Source organism: Cavia porcellus, unplaced genomic scaffold (genome assembly GCF_034190915.1).
Source record: "Cavia porcellus strain 051 isolate PalLab524CR breed Dunkin Hartley unplaced genomic scaffold, mCavPor4.1 scaffold_17, whole genome shotgun sequence".
In the NCBI taxonomy this organism is placed as follows: Eukaryota; Metazoa; Chordata; class Mammalia; order Rodentia; family Caviidae; genus Cavia; species Cavia porcellus.
The window spans coordinates 22842210-22861975 of NW_026947500.1; the positions used below are offsets into that span (position 1 = coordinate 22842210).

A 19766-nucleotide genomic window follows, 5' to 3' on the forward strand; every position below is an offset into this window, starting at 1 on the left:
GCAGGAGAATCACTGTGAGTTTGAGACCAGCCTGGGCTTACAAAGTGAGCTCGAGGCCAGCCTGAACTGCATAGTGAGACAAACACACACACACACACAAATTTATTTTTGTAGTACTGGGGATTGAACTCAAGGACTATTTCACTAAATTACATCCCAGACAGGGTCTCACTAAATTATGTAGACTGCATTCAAGCTTACAGTTCTCTCACCTCAAGTTCCCCAAGTGTGTGCCTCCACACCTGCTCAGGGGCGGGGGTCGAGGGGTGGTGTTAAGACTTGAATCAGGACCTCCTGTGTACTAGGCAGTCCATCTTGCCACTGAGCTACAGCCACGTCCCATTTTTGTATTGTAAAATTAGTTTTATTAAAAAATGGAATTAGTTTTACAAGTAGTTTGTGGGTTTTGTGGAGCTGGGCATGGAAATGAGAACCCCTCTCATGCTAGGTGAACCACCACTGCGTACCAAATATCCATCCTCAGACCCGCAGGAGTGCTGTGCTCCAAGCAGGCACGAAGCCCTGCCTGTGACCTCTTAGCCCTTAGCTGTGCTGTGTGCTGACAATCTGCAGTGAAGAGTGGCCCGTCTCCTCTGGGGTGTTCATAGGACTGAGCTCTGAAGTGCACCTCTTGTTTTTTCTACTCTTCTAAAACTAAGTAACGGGTAGTGGCTTGAGAAACTTGTGATACAGATTTCTTGAGCTCTGTCCTTAGAGACTGCAAGTCAGAGATAGAGCCCATAAAATACTAGTTGTTGCCCTAAAAGTTGAAAGGGATTGTCAAAGTTTGTGCCAGAGGCGGTTTTGGTTTTTGGTTTTTGTTTTGTTTTTTTTTTTGTCTTTTTTTTTTCGTTTTTATCGGTACCAGGGATCGAACTCACACTGCCTGCAAGGCAGGCGCTTATGCCGCTGAGCTAAATCCCCAGCCCCCCAAAATCTCCGTCTTTTTGGGTGAGATTGAGCAACTTGCTAAATGCAGTACAATTATTAAGTGTGGTAAAAGGACTTTGCATCTTTTAATAGGATCTTTTACTTGGAAAATGTCAAAATTTAATATATGACAGAGGGCTGGGGATTTAGCGCAATGATATAAGCACCTGCCTGGCAAGCGTGAGGTCGTGAGTTTGATCCCTGTTACCAAAAAGAAAATAAAATGTGACTAAAAATTAATAGATGTATAATCTTATTTTGTTAATGGAGTTATATGTTTTTTATGTGCTTAGAACTTTTTTTTTTTGCGGTACTGGGGATCAAGTGGCACTTATGCCACTGAGCTAAATCCCCAGCCCTGTGCTTAGAACTTTTCAAAATGAGTAAAGACCAGGCTTGGTGCTGTACCTTATAATCGCACTGTTGGAGACTGATGCATGAAGATCATAAATTCAAGCCCAGCCTGAGGAATTTAGCAATTTAAGGAGATACTGTTGCAAGTAAGAAAGGGCTGAGGATGCAGCTCACTGGGAAGACCCGAATTCAGCCCCCAGTGCCACTACCACCACCACCAAAAAAGGGGACACAGGTGTTAAATCTTGTCCTAAACAACTCATTTAGAAAAGGTACATAATGAGATGGGAAGGCAGAATGGATAGAAGCAGACGAGTAAATGGGCAATAACGAGTTTTTTTAAAGTGGAGATTTCAGTGTGAAATGCTGGATTTTTAAAAATGTAGTAGTGCTTAGTTGCAGTACATAAAGATTACATCCATCGTGTTGAGTTGGTACATGTACTTAACACTTTAAACGGTGGATATTTTGGAAAGGAAAAGCTAGTACACATCTGAGATGTAAAGTCCAAAATTACTCTACATGGAAGTTGCATGGTATGTATAGTTAGTCATTAGTCAGTTGTATTTGTGGTTTTTTTTTGTTTTGTTTTGTTTTGTTTTGTTTTGTTTTGTTTTTTAGCAGTACCGGGGGACGAACTTACGACTTGCACGGCAGGCACTTACGCTGCTGAGCTAAATCCCCAACCCTTGTATTTGGTTTTTTGAGACAGGGTCTTGCTGTATAATTCAGGCTAGCTTTGAACTCGCTGTGAACCTCCCTGGCTGGCCTTGAACTCCTTCCTGGCTATCCACCTGCCTCAGCCTCTCAAGTGCTGGGATTTCAGGTGTGCACCACCACACCCAGCAATGGCTGGGTAGTATTTTAAAACTCACACCCTCAGATTCTGTAGAGTTCTCTGCTGTTTTGCCTTGTACAGTTTAGATACCAGTGACTATTAAGTGCTGTACCAACTAATTGAAGAGTTCAATTATAAGAGCTATTTTGAAAGGTTTATTGGATTCTACTCTTTTCTCTGTTTATTGTTTTCATGAGTTTGTAAACGTTTTACTTCCAGCCCAGTTTTTTCCATTGTCTTGGTACAAGTCAGCTCTGTTCAAGTTTGTTAGAGTTTCAGCTAGCCAAAGGAATTTCTTTTCATGTGTTGAAATTCTAAACAAAATCATTAAAGTGAAAGCACAGATAAAGATGGTATCTTCTTTGGCTGAGTGTGGGAAAGTCTTTTTGACAATAAGGGAGAGCCACCATCTGCATCTTACAGCCACCGAGGAACACATGCAACATCCCGCTGTGTTTACCCTCCAGGATTGCCCTCAAGAAACAGAGTAAGGGGGCTGGGGATTTAGCTCAGCGGCATAAGCACCTGCCTTGCAAGCAGGCAGTCGTGAGTTCGGTCCCCGGTACCGATAAAAACGAAAAAGACAAAAAAAAAAAAAAAAAAAAAAAAGAAACAGAGTAAGTTAGGAAATTATCACGAGGCAACAAGATTAAAATTATTTTTGTATATATTCTAGTTACATCATCTTAAAGAAACTTTAGCAAAGTGAAGTCTGTCAGGCAGTCATGGCACTCAGTAAAGTTGTTATTCTGAGATCAGGATTTCTAACTTGGTCATTTTACTTTAGATTGTTCTACAGCTAATTCAGTGGTTTTTGAGTGCTAGGAATTCAAGATAGGAGAAAAGCAAAGCTTGTTAAACTGACAAGTTTGTGTCCTGCCAAATCACGTTTTACCATGCTTTTTTATTTTTCTAGTAGTGTGTACATCCCTTGGTTAGCATTGAATTTACTTTGCTTTTTCCTTGTTTTTTGTGGGGTTTTTTTGTTTTGTTTTGTTTTTTGGTTTTTGTTTTCATTTTTGTTTGTAATGGAGATTGGACTCAGGGCCTCACCCATGCTAAGCAAGTGCCCTAATACTGAACTACATTCACATTCTGTTTGTTGGTTTGTTTGTTTGTATTTTGCTAAATTGCCCTGGTTGGATTTTGAATTTGCCATCATCCTTCCTCAGTCTCCTGAACAGCTGAGATTATACCACCATGCTCACTTGGTTAGTTTTCTTTTTCATTTCAGGGAGCATTACCATTATCATCATCATTTTGCTTAATAATTTTGCTTATTGGGGGCTGGGGATTTAGCTCAGCGGCATAAGCGCCTGCCTTGCAAGCGCATAGTCATGAGTTCAATCCCTGGTACCAGGAAAAAAATAATAATAATAATTTTGCTTATTTCTCTCTCCTCTACTATACTGTACACTCCAGAAAGGCAAGAAAGGTTTGTTTTGTTTTACTCACTGCTTTAACCTCAGTAAATGTTTTTTGAATTATAGCTGATTCACAGTGCCAGCCTTAATCTGTAAGATGACAGGTCTGAACCTCTGACATTTATATCTTTTTGAAGGGAGAGTTTCCCAGACAGTTTTTACTCTAATCCAGATTTAGTCCATTGAATATTTTTTAGTAGATGATAAAGATAACCCAGATTTTGGTATAGTTCTGATATAAATGTAGCCTATGATATGTAAAACATTGGGTTCTTTAACCTTTTAAATGCTGGGTTTTATTTATCTTATACTCATGCTGAGTATCTCAAATACTAAGATACAAATCAAGTTTACTGTTAGAACTAAATATAAGTTAAAGCTTATTTCATATGTCTTCTGTTCCAGTAATACAACCAAACTTCTAGAACTTTTCATTTGTAGAGACTTTGCCCCCATACTCAGATTACAGTTTTACTATTCTGAAGCACAGATCTTATTATATCAAATTTTGATGATGTAGGGGGCTGGGGATTTAGCTCAGCGGCATAAGCACCTGCCTTGCAAGCAGGCGGTCATGAGTTCGATCCCCAGTACTGGAAAAAAAGAAAAAGAAAAAAAATTTTTTTTGATGATGTCAAAATCAGGGAACCTTATGTGGCACTTAAAAAGTTTTAGTAGTGGAATTTTATTTATTCTTATCTACTTTCATCTTTAATGAAATAAATATGAATGGCCTAAGTTTGCTTTTATTTTTCTCACACAAAAAAGAGAACATAAAGTTAATCCCAAAAGAACTTCTCACTCACAACTCCCTAATTACTCATTAAAACTCAAAAGTTTGCTATCCTGAGCCTGCTTAGGTACAACTCACCTGACCAAGCTGAATCTTTGGTTCATTTATTTAGAACTATTTAAAAGAATCACTTTGTTCCATTTCCAAAGATAAAAATCCCTTTGGAGGATTATTTGATTTTTTTTTACCCTAATTAAAGCTTGTTAGATTGGAAAGGTAGAAAATAATGTATTAAGTTAATGATTACAGTGGTATTAATAACTAAGACTTAATGCATTATATCTGCTTTAAAAGAAATTCTGAAGTCAGCTCTGTCTTAGCCAAAGAAACTAATTCGACCAGTCAGTTTGAATTCAAATGGCAAGTTTGGTACAGGAGAAATAGAACCACGCCAGCCTTTTTGGTACCCTTTATTTTAGAACATGGAAGCCATCTGAATACATGATGGGTCTTCCTGTGGATGGAATAGTCTCATTCTCAGGCAAAAGAAGTTCTGGCCACTTTTTCTCTTCTCAGATTGTGAGACCGTAGCAGTGGATGTATAGAGATTGTGTATTCTGAGTTGTTTAGCTTGAAGATGAAAGTTTATCTGTGCTTTATCGTACCAAGTTACTTTTTATATGAATTATTTTTTCTGTTTTCCAGCCAAAGAAAGAAAAACACTTCCTGAAATTTCCCAACACTAACTCTGTATGTCTTTTGAAGTGGAAAAAGTAGTAGACTAGGGGCTGGGGATTTAGCTCAGTGGCATAAGCACCTGCCTTGCAAGCAGGCAGTCGTGAGTTCGATCCCTGGTACCGATTAAAAAAAAAAAAAAAAAAGTAGTAGACTGATTAAAAAATATTTGTCATGAAAACTTTTGTCATTTGCAATTTGTAGCATGTTACAGCTTTTCTCTTTGTTTCACTGTTAGCAATTTTATGCATGTCTTTAGATATAATTGTCCATCACTGTTTTGTTACATATTTGTGTGTATATGTGTATATGTGTGTATGCATATATACATACATGTGTATAAACTGTGTGTCTAATTTTAAAATAAAAAAGCATGCAGCTTGGCCTGACTAGCTAATGTATAATTGTGCCTGGTAAATAATTTTTTTCTTTCACATTCTGACCATAGAGGAATTGAACTCTCTCTGCTCTGATGAGCCACCTTCAGAAATTATGACTTTCTCCTTTCTTTCATCTTCTGAAATACATAACCCTGACCTTACAGCACTCCATGGGGAAAAAAGTGAAGTGTTAGGCAGCCAGTCTGTTATATCCCAAGAAGGAGAAGACCCCTTGGCTCTTCTAGATACCAACAAGATGGAAAAGCTCCAGGGGACCAGTCAGGACAGAGCAGACACTCCAGTTTCTCCTGCAGCAGGAGTTCCTTACAGCCACCCTTCCGCTCCAACCAGTACCCCAGATCATTCTGCTTTTCTCTCCAACGAGGCTGGTAGAGTAGAAGGGCAAGTCAGTAAAGACCAAGAGTCCAAGAACCCAGATGAAGTTCCATGTAGGGATAAAACTGCATTGGATGCCTGTAACGGGTTCACTTTGCTAACAGCCCAGGAAACGCCCGCTAAGCAGTCTAAGGCAGAAGGCGTTCATACACATTCCTTGTCCTGGTCTGAAGTCTCAGATGGTGGTACTGTAGAGAAAGAGTCCCCTGAATCACCATTCGAAGTAATTGCTGACAAAGCTGCATTCGACAGAGAATTCAGCAATTCATTGAAGGAGAGCACAAGCGAATTGGCTGGCTGGGCAGGGCATGGTGATAGAGAATCACCTACAGACATGTTGGAGAAGAATGACAAACTGTTTCCACTGCGAAGTAAAGAGGTAGGGCGTTACCCCACCTCTGCATTGCTCACTAGACAGTTCTCACACACGACTGCAGCGCTGGAAGAAGTGTCCCGATGTGTGAGTGATATGCGTAACTTCACTAATGAAATACTGACCTGGGATTTGGTTCCCCAGGTGAAACAGCAGGCTGAAAAGTCTGATTATGCCACAAAAAGTGCAGCACTTAACAGAAATGACTATCCTTCAGAAATTCCAGTTGTAAATCTTAAAACAAACACTCATTATAAAATTCCTGTATGCTCTATTAATGGGAGCACTGCTGTAAGCAAGTCTCCAGGTAACTGGGTAAAAGATTCTCTCCCACAAGAAAATTCTGTCATTCAAAAACAAACAAGAGACCGTCTCAGTCCCACAAGAGAAGTCAGTGTCAAAGGTGTGCAAGGAAATCCACAGAAACAAGGTAATATGCTTTCAGAGTTGCCTGGATCTCCATGTGGAGCAGATGCAGTGAAAGTGATTTTATCTGATGACCACCTGCGGGATGAAATAAATTGGCAGAACCCAGCTTTAGGAGAAGTAGCAGAGGCTGATAGTTCTGGTGAGTCTGACGACACAGTTACAGAGGACATCACAGCAGACAGATCATTTGAAACTAACAAAATTCTAGCCAGAAATCCTGTCTCTACTCCAGATGCTGTTGTGAAAACAGATCAAAGGGAAATCAAAGAGCTTCCCAGTTATAAGACAGAAAATAAAACCTCTGAAAACTCTAAAGAGCCAGTCAGTGATTCTGAGATGCCTCAGGTTCAGCCTGATATTCTTGGAAGAAGTCCAGTTGGTAAAGCAGTGTGTTCACAGATACCGCACACAGACGTTATATCGGAAGACAGGAAGCAGCCGGGGACTATGAGTGAAGCTGCTCCTGAAAAGCTTATCACAGCCGACAACCCACAGCTTCCTTCAGCAGCGCCTCCAAATGCTTTTAATGAGGCAGAATTCTCACTGAATCTGGAGGCTTCTGCCAATTCGGAGTCATTACATGGAAAACATGTTAAAGATATAGATGAATCTTCCCCAGAGGACTTGATAGCAGCCATTACAGAAACCAGAGAGGAAAGAACAATAGAGAGAGAGGAAGGAGCTGTCTGTGAAGCAGTATCAGAAAAGATGACAGACTGTAAAAACACTCTTTCTATGGGTGAGTCAGGTGGTTCTCAAGTTAAAGACATTAAAGGCGAATACATTGAACAAAGCCAGGAAACAAGAGGAAGCAAGATTCTGGGTGTTTTCCCTACCCAAGGTCCAGTGGCATCCTTTGACCTAGAGCAAGAACAGCTTACAATCAGAGCCCTTAAAGAATTAGGAGAAAGACAGGCCACAAAGTCAGCTGCTGCTCAGGAAGAAGAATCTCCTTCTAAAGAAAGACTCACATTTGCTCCAGAATCCTGGCCACAGAGGTCATATGATGTTCTGGGACACACAGCTGTCAAGATTGGATCTGATCTTGGGCTATCTAAAAAGCCCACTGTTTTCAAAGAAACTAGGGTAGATATAATTCCCAGCCTTAGCAAGACTGACCTGGTAAACAAGCATGTCCTAGCAAGACTTCTGACAGACTTCTCAGGTAACCATTAACATCAGAAATAGTGCATGTGCTTGATTCTGCTGTGATTACTTATCAGCGTGCCATTTTTTTCTTAGTCTCTGACTTGTTTATGAAATAGAATTAGACTATAAACTCTGTTGTAGGGGAAAGAAAATTCATTTTTTCAATGATTGCTTGGTTGATTTGCTTTCCCTATACCAATATTTCCCAAAACAGTAGGCCAACTTATGAAGCTAATGTTTCCCTAAAAAATTATTCTAGCCATGCATGGTAGCACATATTTGTAATGGCAGCATTGAGGAGGCTGAGGCAGGAGGATCACTGTGATTTTTGAAACCGTCCGATGCTATAGAGTGAGTTCAGGGCCAGCCTGGTCCACACAGTGAGACTGTCTCAAAAAAAGAAAGATAGACAGACTGACTGACTGTAATGTTCCAGGTGTATTTTAAAGTACTTCTTTCCTTACAGGTTGGACTGAGGGTGATTGCTACTTCTAAGAATATCAGTATGTTGTTATTTATTTACAAAGCTTTCAAATTCCATGATACATTACACTGCTGAGCACTGGTTTTTTAATGGGACCTTATGAAATCTACTTAGCAATCAAAGTTAAAGGTATTCCTTTTGGGAAAGACAATAAATTAAACTTTTAATTAATTCGATCATATACCACAGAGATTTTCTCTGTGAAAGTAGGTAACCGATTTTATAGTGTTATTTTGGAGCAGTACCTAAGAGAAATTCATTCTTCTTTGGACCCTATTTAATATTCTTCAAGTCACAATCATGGCTTACCTCAGCCATATTGAGTAAAGAAGAATTGTCTTGGGCTGTATATAAAAATACATGTTTAGGGCTGGGGATTTAGCTCAGCGGCATAAGCACCTGCCTTGCAAGCAGGCAGTCGTGAGTTTGATCCCCGGTACTGATAAAAAAGAAAAAGACAAAAATAATAATAAAAAAAAATACATGTTTAATATATATGTAACAAAATTATCCTATATTTTCAAATATGTTTTATTATCACATTTTTTAAAGAGAGGGGGAAAAGGGTGGATAGAAGTCCCTCTCTTGTCTTCTGTTTATTTGAAGTGATCACTTTCCTAGCAGTTAGCTTTTAGGTTACTTCACATGCTGTCTGCTCTGAAGCCTTCAAAAGTACAAGGGGAAAAAAGGATATTCAAAAGCCTTCTAACCTCCAGTATAACATATCTAAATCTAGAGTATATTCAGTATTAGACACTATGTAGAGGGCTCTTGGTTTTCAAACTTTGGTGGTAATTGTAATTCTTTTTTCAGATACCATTGTACTTAACCATAGAATGGTATTGTGAGGATTAAATGTGAAAGTGGATCATAAATATTACATCAGATTTAGCATCAGGTGCAAGGTCTGGCACCTACTAGGCACTGGCTAATTATTTTTTGAATTACCAAAACAACAGGATTTTGCATAAACCCTGAAATTTAAATAAGGATAGAATTATAATTATAGGTCACTGAATTTGAATTGAAGAATGCTAGTTCTAAAAATGTTGAGCTTGGATTAAGGAATCCTAATTTTTGCTTTACTATTTGTGTTTTTTGTTTTTTCAGTGCTGCAGGTTGAAGTCAGAGTGTTCACACTGAGATACATCCCAGTCTTTTTTATTTTTTAAGACAGGATGTAAATTACTAAGTTGACCCGGCTGGGCTCGAAGTTGGGAGTCCTCCTGCCTCAACCTTTTTAGAGTGCTGGGATTACAGGCATCAGATGTCATACCTTTTGCTGTGCTTAGAAGTATGACTTCCAGTAACTGACTTACATAAACTTTTGGGGTTTCAGTTTCTTTGTCTATAAAATCAGAATGTTGGGGTATACAATTCTTTGCCTCTGGTACCTTCTAGGTTTCTTGTGAGTTGTAATAATTCAGGTACTTTTGAGTGAAGAGGTGTATAGGAAATAAGCTATAAAACCTCCATTGTCCGATTCTGGCACTTTTCTGTATTAGTGTGGCCTTAGACAACTAGTCCAACTGGTTCAGCGTCTTCTGTTGTTAATAGAGTTGATTATTATTGTTTGCCATACTTTATAGTATTGTTGGAAGTAAAGTGGGTAATTACTAATTATTAGCAGTACTCAACCAAGTTACTCAGTGTGAAAGATGAAAGGGGCCATGGAATCAGGACATTTGTCAACAACCAAATTCTATGATTAGTAGATATTTTTAGATTAATTAAAGAAGACTGATATAATTAGAGACTGGAGTGTTTAAAAATTGAAAACCTTTTAAAATCAGCATACTTTGTGCAGAAATGTTTTAAAATGTTTATCATTTCAGTTCAATGTTAAATGCATCAACCTCTAGTGAGTTTTGTTTTTATTTGTTATGGTGCCAGTGATTGAACCCAGGGCCTTGTGTATGTTGGGCAAGTACCATTGAGGAACATCTCCAGCCCTTTTTATTTTGTTTTTTATTTTAAGGTAGGGACTCACTAAATTGGCCTGGCTTACCTTCAGTTTACAAGCTGCAGCTTCCCGAGTATCTGGAATTACAGGCATGCAGCATCATGCCTAACTTACTAATTTTAAATGAGTATACCTGAATAATAGTATTTCTTCTTTAAAATAAAAATAGTTTCATAATTATGTTTTGCCTAGCCAGGTGTGGTGTCACATAACTATAATTCCAGTACCCTGGAGGCTGAGGCAGGAGGATTGCAGCAAGTTGGAGGCCAGCCTGGGCTACAAAGTGAAGTGAAGGCCAGCCTAAACTGCATAAAAAAACCCTGTCTCAAAAAGACAAGTCTTAGCATAATAACTATGGTAGATTATGTAATATTGTGGTCATCTGTGTCTTTTTCATTGCATGTTTTTCTAGGAATTTTTTTTTTGCTGTCTTGTTATGATTTGTTTTTCCCTATAATACAGGGAAGATAGATATACATGTAGAAATTCACACGAGAAGATTTTTTTAAAAACTGTTTACGGGAACATTATATAATGCAAGATGTAATGAACAGATACTCTGAAGAAGAAGAGACACTAAGAAACCCAATGCTAATTTTGTAGCATTATGATATAAAATCTAGCAATACTATTATTCACTGATCAGAGTGATATTAATCTAGTCTCTTAAGTTCAATTCCAGCATACGTAAAGATAAGAACAGCTACTACGAAGAGAATGAGAAACGCGATGGTAGTTATTATTGTCTTCCCCAATGTCAGGTCTTGAAGACCTAAAAAGCCTTCATCATCCTGTAATGATTTAATTAGTTCTGTAATATGCAGTAGTATTTAATGTGCATGAAGATGGGGACAACTATTTGGAAGAAACTAGAGACAATTAGATAAACACTGAAGATCTCCAGTGGACTTGCTTTGAAATCTGTATTTCTTCAAATTTTTTTTGAACTGTTTTGTTCTGGTTTGATATGTTTAATCTTACCCTCTTTAAGATAAAAAACAAGTGTGTAGGACTGAGAACCATATTACTAAGTTTTTGTTAGATCATTGAGCAGAACTGTTGACAGTGTCACTATTTGAATGTCATTTTACATACTTTAATTTTGTAACCTGAACAGCTATTTCTAAGATGACAATATGTAACTTATCAACTGGTGATTTCTTACCGTTTATTTTTCTGTAATTCTGTATTATTTCTACCCTTTTTTATCTCCATGTATATTTTTCTCTTTAAAAAATATGTTTTGCCTAAAGTTACTGGACAGAAATGGGTAATACTAATAAAATTTTTTTAAATGAAAAAAAAATTTTTTTTTTTTTACCGGTACCAGGGATCGAACTCACAACCACGTACTTGCAAGGCAGACGCTTATGCCACTGAGCTAAATCCTCAGCTAAAAAATGAAAAATTAATGATGTTTTTCCTTTGCAATTTTATATACTAGTTCATAATGAAGACTGTGGTGATATTGTAGAATGGTGGTTAGTGATTCTAACATGAGATTCTCTGTTTGGGGTGGGAGAGGGAGGGACTCAATCCCTGCCTCACACGTCAGGTGATAGAGATAGGCTTTGAGTTTTAGTATCCGGATTGGTAAGAATGTAGACATAGGTAGGCATAGAGGTTGGCACGTTACTTTGTAGTATTCCCCAGTTGATTCTTTGCTTTTGTCTTCGTTTTGGAGTGCTAGGGATGGAGCTCTGGGCCTTGCGCATGCTAGGCCAGTGTTGTACCATGAGCTACTTCCTAGACGGTTTGTGCTATTTTTCTTTTTAATCACTGAGTACCTAGCTGAGCTTTTGTTAGGTGTGCTAAAAGTGGGAAAACTGGTGAGTTACAAAACAAAGTATGTAGAATAATCCCTGTTTTGTTACCATTAAAGATGAATCTATATACTTACAGAGTGAATCTAAAGTAATTTTTAAAAACAAGATCAGGGACTGGGGGCTGGGGATTTAGCTCAGCAGCATAAGCGCCTGCCTTGCAAGCAGGCAGGCGTGAGTTTGATCCCCAGTACCAATAAAAAAAAAAATCAGGGACTGGGGATTTAGCTCAGCGGCATAAGGATCTGCCTGGCAAGTGCAAAGTCGTGATTTCAATCCCCAGTGCCACAAAAAAAAGAGAAAGAAAGAAAAGAAAAGAAAAACAAGATCAGAATGATTTTCCTTTCATAATATCCACCAAGGCTCTACTGGGGTCCTACCTTCCTGAACATAGCTACAATGGTACCTTGGTTCACAAACTTAATTTGATATACGATTTCTGAAAAGATGGCCATGCTTGTGTTTGTGTGGGAACGATGACTACGGTCATGTTTGTCACTGAATGCAGAGTTTGCAAACAAAAGTATTCATGAACTAAGATGCCATTGTACATTCTCTGGACAAAATGTTAAAAACAAATGCCTCAAGGCCTGGGAGGATAGATAGAAGCAAACATATTCTGAAAGAGTATTGACTGTTGTACAAAAAGAAAGCATGGAATTCATTTCCCATTTTACTGTTTTAGCCAGAGAACAGGGTGAAGCTGGCCTCTGACAGGTTGACATAGAAGACATAGAATTTGATCAGCTGTAGCAGGTCACCCAGGAGCAGTCCTGGAAAGGAGAGACCCAGAAAGTGACAACTTAAAATTCTGTGTATAAATAAGCTCTGTGAGAAGCATCTGTTTAATCCGCGATCACTCATATGCACAAAGGATTACAGGCAGACCAACCAGTTAAAGAGTGTTTTGAACTACTGCCCAAGAGATAAGAGTTTGCAATTGGATTATAGCCAAATTTAATTGCATACTAAAACAAAAATATCAATACTCTCCAGGGACTAGAACAACGTCCAGAAGCTATAAAATGCATATTCTGTGTCTAGGATATATAATCAGAACTACACAGCATTTTAAGGACCAGAAAGAAAGTCAGTGTGGTGGCATGTGCATCCTTCCATCCCAGCTGCTCTGGGGAGGCGGAGGCAGAGGATCACAAGTTCCAGCGCACCCTGTGCACCTTAAGGCTCAGTCTCAAAATTAAAAAGGCTGGACACCGGTTCATTCTGTAGGATTGCAGGGGAAAGAGTAAAGGTATATTTTGGTACGTTTTGTATGTTTCAGTCCATCATGTGTTGGCCTTACTGCTCTTAGGCCTGTGGTGGCAGATTGTGGCAGGGGTAGAGCAAAGTTCTTCACCACACACTAGGACACAAAAGAGAAAAAGAAGAAACCAGGGTCATCCTTCCGCTTCAAGGGAGCATCTCATGACTAAAGGCTTCCCCTAGGCCCTGCTCTTAAGATCCCTGCCACCCTCAGAACTGCTGTGAGGGCATTAACTTCAACACTGAGCCCTACGTGTGGACAGCTGAGGCTTAAGGAGCAGCACGTAGGAAGAGCATGAGGGAACTATCGGGGGTATGTTAGTGTCCTGTAGACTGGTGGGGAACATGTGCGCAAACTCAGTGAGGATGTTGTTAATTTCATTTACGTAAAATTCATCTAAAGAAAAACATTTGAATAAGCATTGAGTCTCAGATAGGCAAACCAAAGTGGATTTGTGCTATCTGTAACTTACTTTGGTGTGGTGGTGTGTGTTTTGTTTTGCTTTGTTTTGTTTCAGCTTTCTGAGGCAGGATCTCTCCGTTGAGCTTCAAGCTTGCATGTAATTCACTGTGTAGTCCAGCCTGCCTCCTCCCCAACAGCCTCAGCCTCAGCCTCCCAGAGGCTGGGAGCACAGGTGGACGCACTGCATCCAGCTCTGTATCTTACTTTGAAATGCATTTTCATGGGCTGGGGATTTAGTGCAGCGGTATAACCACCTGCCCTGCAAGTACACAGTCCTGAGTTCGATCCCCGATACAAAAAAAAAAAAAAAAAAATGCACTTTTAAAAAAGGACAAATGGTCCCAGCACACTGAGAGGTGAGGCAGGAGGATCACAAGTTCAAACCAAGCCTGGGCAAATTTATCCACTTAAGGAGACCTATCTCAGAAAGGTAACAAAAGGGCTGAGAATATAGCTCGGTGCCAAGCCCCTGGGTTCAGTCAGCAGGGCTGGAAAAACAAACAAAACAGATGAATGGACAGAGAGACAGATCTATAATTAAGGGTAGTAAAATATTAATAGTGGGGATGGTTGCACAGCACTGTGAATATACGTAATGCTACTGAACTGCTTTTTTTTTTTTTTTTTTTTTTTTTTTTAAAGGCAGCTTCCCGGTGTAGTGCAGGCTGCCTTCAGCTCCCTTTGTAGCTCAGGCTGGCCTCATAGCAATCCTCCTGTCTCAGCCTTCTGAATGCTGGGGCTATATAGGTACATCACCATGCCTGGCTTGAACTGTATTCAAGAAATGCCCAAGATATTAAATTTTATAGGTATATTTTACCACAGTAAAAGATAATAGGAATACAGAACTAACATGGGAGCCCCGAATTCAGTCTGAAACACTTTAAATACAGATGTGATATTAGTGGTAATTGTGTGGGCACTCACCCTGAACCCTTCTGCTTGGCCTCAGGGTTAAGGAGAACCAAATGGGACGGGGGCAGGGGGCTGTCCCAGTCACTCATCAGATTTCATCCCCATGGGACGACGCATGGGCCAGCCGCCAGACAGCAGAGTAAGATGCAGAACTCACGAGATTACCTTACCTGGCACTTAATTTCACTGTTAAACTTAGTGTTGCTCTGCTGATAAAGATTTTAGAGGCTGTCAACTGTTATAGGAGAAAATAATCCGTGTACTGTCACATGCTGGGCATAGTGATTCATTTCTGGGTTTTGTTAACTGTGTTCCATCACTGGGATTGAACCCAGGGCACTCTACCACTGAACTACAAATCTAGCATGCAATTTGTTTGTTTGTTGTGGTACTGGAGGTTGTTCCAGGGCCCTTGCACTGAGCTACAGCCCCTGCCTTTTCTTGTTTGTTTGTTTGTTTTTAAACATTTTGAGGTAGTCTAAGTCACTAAATTGCCCAAGCTGGGCTGGAGCTGGAATCCTTCTGCCTCTGCCTAAGTTCCTGAGGTTACAGGCTCACACCACCTCACTTGGCTTAAAACTGCTTTTAAAATTTGGTTGGACCTTGACAATTGTTAGTAATTAATTTTTTTAGTTGACTAAGGTTAGATTGAATACAGCAGTATCAAGAGGCTTAAGTCTATTTATTTATTTATTTGGGATTCTGTATTCAGCCTGGCCTTTAACTCAGTATGTAGTCCAGGCTGGCCTCAAACTCTAGTTTTTCCTGCCTCAGCCTCCCTAGTGCTGGCATTACAGGGTTGCACCACCACACCCAGCTATACTACTTATCTTTTTCTTTTTATACTGTTTCTTGGTTTTGTTTTGTTTTGTTTTGTTGTCTTTTTTTTTTTTTTTTTTTTTTTTTTTGGTCTTTTTCATTTTTATCGGTACCGGGGATCGAACTCACGACCGCCTGCTTGCAAGGCAGGTGCTTATGCCGCTGAGCTAAACCCCCAGCCCCGTCTTTTTCGTTTTTATTGGTACCAGGGATTGAACTCACGACTGCCTACTTGCAAGGCAGGCGCTTATGCGGCTGAGCTAAATCCCCAGCCCCTTTATACTGTTTCTTAATGGGTAAATTTAGTTGTTGTTCAACATATACAAAAACTAACCCCAAACTAGATAGGGTGGTGCATGCCTATAATCTCAGTACTTAGGGAACAGAGGCAGAATAGTCACCATCAGTTCGAGGCCAGCCTGGGCTACATAGTGAGTTGAAGGCCAGTTTGAACTACATAAGGAGATCCTTTCTCAAAAGAACCAAAACAAAGTAAATCATAAAAGGCTTACCCAGGCTTAGGGGGCATATAGTGTTGTATTTGTCCATTCATTGCAATTCAGTTTGACACTTCCCTTAATCATATGGCTCAATACTACACTTAGCTTTAGATAACTGAGCTCAGAAGTTCTCATTTTCAGATCCACCTGCTCTTCAGCTGAGGAGGAGGAGTCAATGCAGTTTTGTTTTCTGTGGATCATAAATCTGAAATTGAGGGCAAAGGTGATGTTAGGTTATTTTAATGAATGGAAAACTTTTTCTGAGAATCTGAGAGGAATGTTAGTTTGAAAAGGGTGCCTACAGATTTCTTTGGCCTGCTGCCACTCCTCTGTGGCCAAAAGCATGTGTGTCTGTGTTTGACAATAACGGCTTTGTACCCTTATCAATGATCTTCTGTGCCGTTTTGTGGGGAAGTTTTTTAGTTAAGGGTAAATCTGTAGTAACACAGATTATTAACCCATTTCATCAGCCACAAAATTTAGATCTGAATTTACAAAAACACTGAGCAACATCCCATAACATATGTAACATGCAGTGGGTGGAAACACCAGCAGAGGCCACCAGCTTGTGTAAAGGCAGCACATCCTGGAATTAAGACTGTCTGCCTGAACAAAGAGAAGTGTGTCCCGTTCATAGGGATGGGGAGAAGAAGGCAGAGGAATTAGGGTAGAAGATCCCAGTAAGTAAGATCTGTGGTCAGAGTTCTCTGGCTGTCTTGCATCTCAGGGGGCAGAGTCTTTTCCTGAAGTGTCCGGTATAAATTTTCAGGTGTCTCCAGATGTCCTGGAACCTGCAGAATTCCTTGTCCTATCTTACCTTTTTTCCTGAGCTGAGTTCCCTGCAGAGAGTAGAGCAGCTTCTGCTGGCGGGCAGCCTGAGGGCTGGGGCTTCAGGTCCAATTCAAGCCATAACATCCCACCCTTGTAAAATTGGGTCTCGCTGAGTCGGTACATGGCCAAGGGGGGCTTAAATTTATAATCCTCCTGCCTCAGCCTTCCAGATTGCTGGGATTACAGGTGTGAGCCATCCCTGCTTTATTTCCTTTTTAATTTTTTGGCAGTGCTGGAGAATGGACTCAGAGCCCTGCACTCCACACAGTTTTCCCTCTTGGGGTTATGGCCTGGTTTTTAGCTAAGCATGTCGCATTTTCTTGTGTGTGTTTTATACTGATAAATTTGGAATATCTTTACAAAGAAAATCATATTTTACTGATCTTGAATTGTTTGATCTTTAAAAATGAAATTTAAGTGGTTGACTTATGAACCTTGAAATGTCCTCATATTTCTTTCCCAGTAAGCATTTGGATCGCCTTTATTTTCTACATTAGGTGTATTTTGAGGAAATAAATTAAATTTAGTCGACCTTTCGAAATGGCTGAATTTAGAATCAAACCAAACTCTTTCTGCAAATATAAAATCTGCAGTTTACTGCAGTCCCTCACTGCGTAGGCTCAGACTTTCTTCCTCAGCCTGAGGAGGAGGAGCATTTGTGCCCTCTTTTGGAACATTGTGGGTACTGCATCTGGCATCCTTGAAAATTAGGAGCAGTGAGGCCTGTAATTTAGCTCAGTGGCATAAGCCACCTTGCCTTGCAAGCATGTGGTTGAGAGTTCGATTCCTAGTACAAAAAAAAAAAAAAAAAAAAAGCAAGTGGACAGCCTTTTAAATTTTTTTTTCTTTCCTTTTTTTTTTTTTTTTTTTTTTTTATCGGTACCAGGGATTGAACTCAAGACTGCCTGCTTGCAAGGCAGGCGCTTATGCCGCTGAGCTAAACCCCCAGCCCCCAATAGCCTTTTAAATTTTTATAATACTAATATAAGGCCGGGCATGGTGGCATATGCCTGCAATCCCAGTGCTTGGGAGACTGAGGCAAGAGGATTGTTGTGAGTTCGAGACCAGCCTGGACTACAAAGTGAGCTCAAGCCCAGCCTGAACTGCATGGTGAGAACCTGTCTCAAAAAAAGCCAAAAAAATAGTAATAGAACTATATTGCAAGAAATTTGAAAATAAAAAATCACCACCAGCAATATAAGCATTCATGGTAAATACATTGTCAGAAATTTCATCTGCCATTGGTAGTAGCCAGGCATGGCACTGCACAACTGTAATCCCAGCACTCTGAAAGGCTGAGGCAGGAAAAGCAGAAGATTGAGCCCAGCCTGGACAACTCTGCAATTTAACCAGACCCTTGCTACCATATCCAGTTTGAATTTGTGGAATTTATTTTGTGGTGGTGTTGAAACGAAGGCCTTGTACATGCTAAGCATGCCAAATGGATCCATCTCTCCCATTCTCCTGTTTTTCTTCTTTCTAGATTCCTAAGATTGAAACTGAGATTACAAGGGAGGGATGAAGGGGATTTAGTTCAGTGGCATAAGTACCTGCCTTACAAGCGCTCAGTCGTGAGTTCAATCCCCGGTTCCCAAAAAAAAACACCTAGCACTTTTCATCCTACTTCTTTCCCTGTAACCGCGCTAGGCAGAGTTCTGTACTCAGGCCCCTTGGCCTCAGTGCCTGGTAGACTTGTGCCCCACAGGCGTTGGCAGGAAACACACGGAAGTTGCAGTGCTGTGGTCATTCGCGGGGCCCCTGTCAAAGCACAGGAGCCTTCTGCCAGTAAAGCTATACATGCTGTGAGGTTAAAAGACAAAAAACTGCATATAGAACTAGGACAGTGAGGGTACAGGATGTAGGGAGGAGCCTGAGGAGGTGCCGTGAGCCAGGAGTGGAACGAGGTGGCCTGCTAGGGGCCATCTTTCCACACTCTGCTTCTGTTACACACCTTCGGTCAGGATGCCCGGTGGCTGGGCCGTGACTCCTCCGTGGCAGGCTGAGCCAGGGCTTTGCATATCTGCACACCCGCAGATGTGGGGCACTCGCCGGCTTCTGTCGGCAGGGTAGGTATGACGAGAGTTGGTCAGCAGATGGCAGCAAAGCTCATGAGGCTGATGGTCTCTGCTGCCTACGTGAGGTAACAATTTCTCATTGGCTTGGAAGCTCTTTATCCTCACTTCTCTGATAAATCAAGAGATTCATCCTCATTCTTTGTCTTTTTACAGATCTTTCACAAGTATGGCACAGAAGACTCCCGTAGTCCTTGCCTGCACAGGTTCACCACATGTGCTTTGTTACTGCCTGCAGGCGTAGACACATGTCTGTCTTCTGTACACCTGGAAATACTTCAAAATGTGTTTCCTTGGAACAAGAGCTTTGTTGTTTTAGCACAGTACACTAAACCTGGGAACTGTAACATTAGTATGAGCCTGGGCATCGAGGAGCACGTGTATAACACTAGCTACTCAGGAGGCTGAGGCAGGCCAAGTGTCAGTTAGAGGCTCAGTGACAGGATGCCCCTGAGTTCAGTCTCCATTACTGAAAAAGAAAAATCCTGTAGTAGTCTTAATTCATCGACACTCAGGGTTTTTGGTTGTCTCCGTGATGCCTCTGGCTATTTTTTATCCCCTTTTCTAGGGTCCAGTCCAGGTCCATATTTTGCATTTAGGCGATAACCTAGCACTGACTTCCCTTTAATCTGAGAAGGTTCTTTAGCCTTTGTCTTTTACTCCATGATGGACCTGAAGAATTTCAGTTATTTTATAGACTGTTTCTCCTGCTGGGTTTGTCTGATGTTTTCTCCGTAGACTCTGGTGGTGTCTTGGGGCAGGATACCGTTGAAGTGATGTCCTGTCCTTCTCAGTGCCTTCAGAACCACAAGGGATCATTTATTCCACTACCGGTGACATTGAGTCTCTACGCCAGTGTTGGCGAACTTACAGGACACACTTTGTTTTTCTT

General features: G+C 40.5%; 1 protein-coding gene across 4 annotated transcripts in view; it reads left to right on the top strand.

The window, feature by feature from the left end:
- Positions 1-19766, top strand: part of Rtn3 (reticulon 3) — a 58995-nt gene that overhangs the window by 28777 nt on the left and 10452 nt on the right. The window contains exon 3 of one of the 4 annotated variants that reach the window (XM_003468082.5): positions 5463-7757. The exons of 2 other annotated variants lie outside the window; for them this stretch is intronic. In XM_003468082.5, coding sequence (XP_003468130.1) covers positions 5463-7757 — 2295 coding nt within the window. The remainder of the gene's footprint in view (positions 1-5462; positions 7758-19766) is intronic. One more of the 4 variants, XM_013150699.3, reaches the window with a different exon arrangement.